We start from the raw sequence: 6557 nt of genomic DNA, 5'->3' as shown, positions 1-6557 counted from the left end.
TTATTTGCTTTTACAGGCTCTTTCACCTGTGTTTCCCAGGCCCTAATAGGCTCTCGCTACTTGCTAGTTCCATCCTGTGTCTGGTTTGTATAATGCCTCTGCCCTTCTAAGAAAGTCCACTCGCATGTCATTCTAGGTCAAAAAGAAGAGCAGAGAGAACTCCGACGTTAATCTCTGGAAAGAATGCTTCTCCTTGTGTCATTTTCGCAAGCTAACATGCCATGCAAAGACATGAAACTTATCCATCCTTCTAAACCTTAGCGAATTAGCACTGCCAACTGTTGCTTGGGAAGCATTAATTTGCATTTTCCAGACATTATTAGAACAAAGTATATTTATTCTGTCTGAATCTTATTGGTCTGTCCAATAAGCTGTCTCTAGTGCTCATTGCAACAAAACAGAACAACTGCCGGTAACATCAAGGCAAATTAATGACAAAAACAATGGGAGAGGAAAGCCAGAAAGAGAGAGCCTGTCTTGGTTTATCCTCTTTATTCTTTGAGTTTAACTATCACGTTTTTGTCTGTAATCCACTTGGTACATTCCTCACCTTTTTATACCATACCAAAATTCTAACTTCAGTTCCAAAAAAATCTTATAACCCATATTTGGCTAAGCCAAAAGGTGCTCACTCACTCGAAGATGGCAAGCCGAGGCCGGTCAGATACAAATAACAACCTTGAGACTCTCTTAGACTTGGACAAGTTAGCCACCAGAAATGGAGTGGCACCAGAACCCCGGAAGATGATGCCAGGGAATGGCCTTGAGTTCAAGAACCTATCATATAGTGTCATGAAAAAGCAGAAGAAGGATGGGGTGTGGATCACCAAAGAAGCGTATCTTCTGAATGATATCTCTGGACAGGCTATAGGAGGTGAAATCATGGCTATCATGGGGCCTATTGGCGCTGGGAAATCCACATTTCTTGATGCCATTGCTGATCGGATTGCAAAAAGGAGTCTTGAGGGATCAGTTCGGATAGATGGAAAGCCGGTTGGTGTTATCTTTTGAGCCTCTTGTTCAATCTTAAGAACCTGATATAATTTGATATTATGATTATGTAATAAGGTATGGCTGTGCAGATAAGTACAAACCACATGAAGATGATCTCATCATATGTGATGCAAGATGACCAGCTCTTCCCCGCGGTGACAGTTTTTGAGACCTTCATGTTCGCAGCTGAAGTTAGACTTCCCCCTTCAATTTCCAGGGCTGAGAAGAAGAAAAGAGTCTATGAGCTCCTTGACCAACTGGGTTTAACAGATGATGTCCCCTTCCTGATCACACAAACACAAAGACATAAATTGATACTCTATGAGTTCCTTTGTAGTCAAATTGATAGTCAATTGGCTCTGATTTGTTAAACTATGACAGGATTGAAAATTGAACGACCATGTTAGAAAAGGCAAAACAAACTAGTGGTAGTTTCAAAGTTTACATGAAAAGTTCATTTTGGTCCCATACTTTCCAATTATTTTTTTCAATCCCTTTGGTTTTGGAAGTTTCTATTTTGGTACAAGATTTTATTTTTTTACTTTTTAGTCCCTGGTTTGAAAGGATAGCTGGATTGTAGTGGTAGAGAGTCTTGGTTGATATCAATTTAGCCCATGAAAAGATCGATCTTGGTGTTAATAGATTCAATTTCATTAGCGGAATCTCACATATGTGTTCTTTGACCTTTTCATAACCTTAGAATGTAGATCTAAGCTCGGGAAAAAAATATATTTTTGAGTTGATTTTGGGTTTTTGTATTGATTTTTTAAGGTTATATATGAGTTTATCAAGATGTATGTTATATTTATATGTTTTTTAAAGTTAAGAAGGATTGAAAATGAGTTTTTATAAGAAAAAAAAATCACTTTTTGAACACTATTATAGTTGGATTCTAGGGAGAAACAAACGACACATCGCTAGCTGTTTTTCAAAAAAAAAAATAAAGGAAGGATCATCCACTCCTTATAAAGTAAAAAAATTAAGTCAGTCCAACATATTAACCTAGGTATTTTTTAAGCCTAACCATGTTAGGCCACCCAAGACTAAGCCCGCACACCTATGTATTTTTTTCGTTGTTTTTTTTTTTTTAATTTCATCATTTAATATTATATTTTTATTTAATTTTTTTTATTTTTAAAAAAAATTTATCAATTTTTATAAATTTTTTTAATAGAATATGATTTAATTTTTACTTAATTTACAAATAAGATTTCGAGTTCTTTATATTCTAATATTAGAAGGAATTTTTTATATTTAGCCCTGCTTAAATTTTTTTTCTTTTAATTTTATTTGATTGTTTTCCTATGTGTATTTTTTTATTATCATTTTAATAAAACACATTATAATAAACAAGGTTATTATATATATATATATATAATGTTGATTTTTCTAGTTTAGTCTTTAATTATCTAGCAGATTATCATTTTTTTTTTTTTTTGAAAAAAATATATCTAGCTGATAATCACACGTTAGATAACCAGTATAAATCTCAAAAGGAACACAGCTTGAACATGGCAGTCTTATTAGAAAATATATAATAATCTGACACATTTCTCACGTCTTAATATCATTGTTGAGTTAAGAAAGAAAACACTCACAAGGAGTATTACCAGAAGCAAGGTTCTTACAGTAGATTAGCATAGGGCCAGCTAGCCAGAATGTTGTTTGACCTTCCTTTCCAATTCATTTTTATCAGCCCCCACGACCTTGTCAATCTCCTTGCCATTCTTTATAAAGTAGAAGGTAGGAACACTGCTGATGTTCCAGCGTGCAGCAACATCTCTTGCCTCGTCTATGTCAACTTTCAAGAAAACAACTTTCAGGTACTTCGCAGCTAAGCTTGTGAAAATGGGAGCAATCATTCGACATGGTCCACACCACGATGCAGTGAAGTACAAGATTGCAAGGCGGGAAGTTTTTGACGCAGCATTCAGTTTGGGATCTAGTTCCTTGGCAGAATGAATGCCTATAACTTGTCCTGTTTATCAAAAACAAAAAACAAAAATTGTAAAATGACCTATAGATGCCATTGATGACAAAGTTTATCTCAACAATTCATCAGGTGATCTCAACTCAGAAGGTTAGGAACAAGAAATATCCTAGTCTATAATGGTGGAAAACATAACAAATGGCAACTGCTTTTTCTAAATAAATATGCTTGAGCAAGCAACGGCTTTTCTATGTTAACCTATTCCATTGTTCCTAGTTCTGCCCTAACAACGTTACTATGATCATTCTCTTATCCTTCACTGTACTTGAAGAACATAAACCTATGCATGCCATATATACACAAGGAATGGATGCTGGACACCCCAAACTAATGAAAGACAGATGATTTACAACACTTTAAAACATACCCAAACCAAACACAAGAAACAGAAATTACGTAAGGCGGCTCAAGAAATCTGGCAACGAGCAAGTCAGTTTGTTGTTTCCGTTCTTTTGTACAATTTAATCACTTACTTAAAAAACCCCTCATTATCCATGAATTTCTTCTTCCTGTTTACACCAATACAAACCAAACCCCTCCCCCGAAAATATAAAAGCCCAAAACATGAGCAGGGACATGTAATGTTTTAAAAAAGTTAGGACCAATGTAGAAGTGCTATATCCAAGTGTTGGCTAGATAAGCACCCAGTACTAAGAGAAATAATACAAACCTAGCATGCATCAGCAGAGCAGTGATTAAGGGAAAGATTATATTCCAAGGCCTAAAAGTTGTGAAGCCCATACAGTGCAACTATGTTAAATTTAGTATCATGTCATCCAAAATGAAATTTTCTCTACTGCACTGGTTTCCTGTGTGTGTGTGTGTGTGTGTGCACACAAGTGCTCATGGGCAGATGAGACAGAAACGGAACAAAAACCCATACCTTCCTTCAGAGCAGATAAGGCTTCTCTTTCCTGCATTCAATCAAGAGTACTTCAGTATACAGCAAAAAAGAGAGGTAAAAAACAAAAACACTTACTTGGGCTTCAGCTTGTTGTTTTCTCTCATGTTCAGCTTTCTTTAGCTCCCTTTCTTTTCGGAGGCGTTCATATTTTCTATGATGCTCTTCAATTTTGCGGGCATTAGGTTCAACCTGTGGATTTAATTGTACTATCAGAAAACATTTACTGCACTGAATCATGATAAACAAAGGCAATTTACCTTTTTCAGCACCAAACCAATCTCATCATCATAGTCCAACTTTGATGCCTCATGCAGGTCAGTTGCAGCGTGTTCCCATTGGCCCAACATGGCTCTGGCCATACCTCGTACTTTATATCCTTTTGCAGAGTTTGGATTGATCTAAGGAATATAATTCACCTCTGTGAGTCATCATGTTTGTCCAATGGGATAAATAATATCAGACGTATGACAACTGATTAATCTAAAATTTTAAAACTTCTTCTGCTGCCTAAACAAAATCAGTTGTAGAAGGGACCCAGCCAGAGACTTACTGCTAGAGCAGCATCAGCATCACGAATCGCAGCAAGAGGTTTCTTCAGTTTAACAAAAACACCACCTGAAAAAAAGTATCGTAGGACACTAAGAGATTGATGAACATGGTAAGGACAGGCATTAAATGAAAATTGAAAGATAAATTTCAAATCAGATAACATAACCTTTTTTAAAAACAAAAAGCTACCTCGTGTGGCATATAATATAGCTGAAGTTGGATTCAACATGATGGCTTCTGTTAAATGATCTATGGCTTCTTCCAGCTTACCTGGAAAACAGACAAACTTGGCAAGAAGCACTATGGGAGAAATCTCAATCAGAAAAGCTAATAACAAAGGCCAACGGCATACCTTCAGAGATTGCATCCATAGCTTTTGATTTTTCAGTTTGAGCAGCATCCCGCTTTTCTTCTGTAACTTCAACTGCAGGATCTCCCATCTATAATCACAAAACATGTGTGCTTAGCCAATGTATAAAGCCTCTGTACCAACTAAATGGAAGTGGCTGAACTCAATGAACTCTTTCCATCACCTTTTGCGGAGGATGATTGTCAGGTTCCACAACATCAGTATTATCCAAGTCAATATCAGACTCAACAATTTCATCATCATCTTCAATTGGTCTTTTGGAATCAGAGTATTCCCCAGAGTCAGCCATGTCAATATCACCTTTCTCCTGCATATGAGCACCCCGTCATCATCACATAACAATTTCCATAAAGCCAACTACCTCCCACGCTACAAACCATTTTATAATTTGTTTTTTTTTTTTTAAGAGAACCAGTTAGGCTCAATGGTCGTTATTGAAAAGAATTCTTGACATGGAAAAATTAGGGACTCGATCTCTCTCTTGTTCCAAGCAAGTTATAACTTTATAATCCACTAGGTCAGAATCCAAAACTCAAGAGCAATATTTCTGCAGTAAAATATACAGTATAGAAAAAATTACCAGAGAAGAAAACATTCTTTTTTAAAATGAAAAACAGCGTGATATTTTAGAGTAAAAATCATAAGAACGAGATAAATCAAATGTTTCAGTTACAAAATCCTTCATATTTTCCTCTTTGAAGGATTTTAATGGAAAATTTTTTAATAATTCCATATATTATAAATACAGCTCAAACTTTTATCAACAAAGAGAAGTTTATGTAATAACACTAATTAATTGTATATATTCGGTTCAAGGTTGAATCTTTTCTCTCTCTTTTTCCTCATTTGTTTCCATTTCAAGAAATGATCATAAGAAAATGTAAATTAGTATCAAAAACCATTCTTTAAAGTATTTCAGCAATATACAACTGCAAGAAATGAAGTTACAGCTCATTTCCAGCGACAACAAGGTAAGTTCAAATCCAATGAGACAATCACTCGTACACAAATTTGTGCGTTCTTTACAAACCCAGAAGCAACAGCAGGCAAAAAACCAAAACTGCATAAATAAGAAGTGAAAAGTGTGATCAAGAAACCATGCCTCACCGATTTTGTCTCTGGAGGAAATCGAGCACCTAGGCTGCGAACCCCAAAAAAAAAAACACTAAATCATTAAAACCAAACAAAACAAAAACACGAAATATTAAGATATGTAGAGAGATCTTGGTTGGAAATTAATACCTTTGAAGATAAGTCTTGAAGAAAGCAAGAGATGGGGTGTGGATAATAGAAGGGTTAGCCTTACACTGATCAATAAAGTGTTTGAGCTCAGTTACTTTAGCGGCATCCATCTGGAACATATGCCTCTCTTTCTTTTTCTTCTTTTCCCTCAGAGAATCTTGAAAACAAGTGATGCGCTTGGAACCTTGCACAGGTGCACTGATTTTGTTTGTATTCACGGTTTTATACGTTGAAAAAAAAAAAAAAAGTAAATTTTATGGGGAAAACAACATATTAATCCTCTAATTATTGTTTGATTGTCGATTTAGTTCTCAATTCAAAAAACAAATGTATGAAAGATGTTAATAAATGAAATAATTCCAACAATATTGGGTCGTTAAAAGTCTTACAATTGTTTGAGAGACAAGAAAAATTTCGAAATGCATTTATAAAAAAAAATTCAAAAATCTCGGCCATGAATTTTTTAAAACATGCTTAAGCAATATAAAAAAAGTTACAGGAATAGTAAG

At 35.2% G+C, this 6557-nt stretch overlaps 1 protein-coding gene across 6 annotated transcripts; it reads right to left on the bottom strand.

Annotated features, from left to right (window-relative positions):
- Positions 1 to 395: 395 nt before the first annotated feature.
- Positions 396 to 6258, bottom strand: LOC118050952 (TPR repeat-containing thioredoxin TDX). 6 transcript variants are annotated; one of them, XR_012168084.1, is made up of 11 exons: positions 6049 to 6258; positions 5915 to 5947; positions 4970 to 5129; positions 4789 to 4876; positions 4626 to 4706; positions 4438 to 4502; positions 4145 to 4285; positions 3963 to 4076; positions 3867 to 3897; positions 2592 to 2971; positions 396 to 1277 (listed from the first exon to the last, which is right to left on the bottom strand). XR_012168084.1 is itself a non-coding variant. In XM_073404999.1 (11 exons), exons 1-10 carry the CDS (start codon positions 6165 to 6167, stop codon positions 2643 to 2645), a joined length of 1161 nt encoding a protein of 386 aa, XP_073261100.1. In that variant the 5' UTR covers positions 6168 to 6258; the 3' UTR covers positions 396 to 1277; positions 2604 to 2642. The 6 variants fall into 6 exon arrangements, 5 of the variants coding, with proteins under 5 accessions (XP_073261100.1, XP_073261101.1, XP_034917327.1 ...); XM_073404999.1 differs by having other exon boundaries at positions 2604 to 2971; XM_073405000.1 differs by having other exon boundaries at positions 2622 to 2971.
- Between the last annotated feature and the right edge of the window lie 299 nt (positions 6259 to 6557).

The sequence above is a fragment of the Populus alba genome, chromosome 15 (assembly GCF_005239225.2).
Source record: "Populus alba chromosome 15, ASM523922v2, whole genome shotgun sequence".
Taxonomy (NCBI): Eukaryota; Viridiplantae; Streptophyta; class Magnoliopsida; order Malpighiales; family Salicaceae; genus Populus; species Populus alba.
This window is presented reverse-complemented; position numbering and strand designations above follow the sequence as displayed.

Coding starts and splice junctions, on each gene's coding strand:
- LOC118050952 (XM_073404999.1), bottom strand. CDS start 6,167: ATGTTCCAGATGGATGCCGCTAAAGTAACTGAGCTCAAACACTTTATT. Junction 4,877..4,969: donor ACAATCATCCTCCGCAAAAG/GTGATGGAAAGA, acceptor TTGTGATTATAG/ATGGGAGATCCTGCAGTTGA. Junction 4,077..4,144: donor TTGGTTTGGTGCTGAAAAAG/GTAAATTGCCTT, acceptor TTAAATCCACAG/GTTGAACCTAATGCCCGCAA.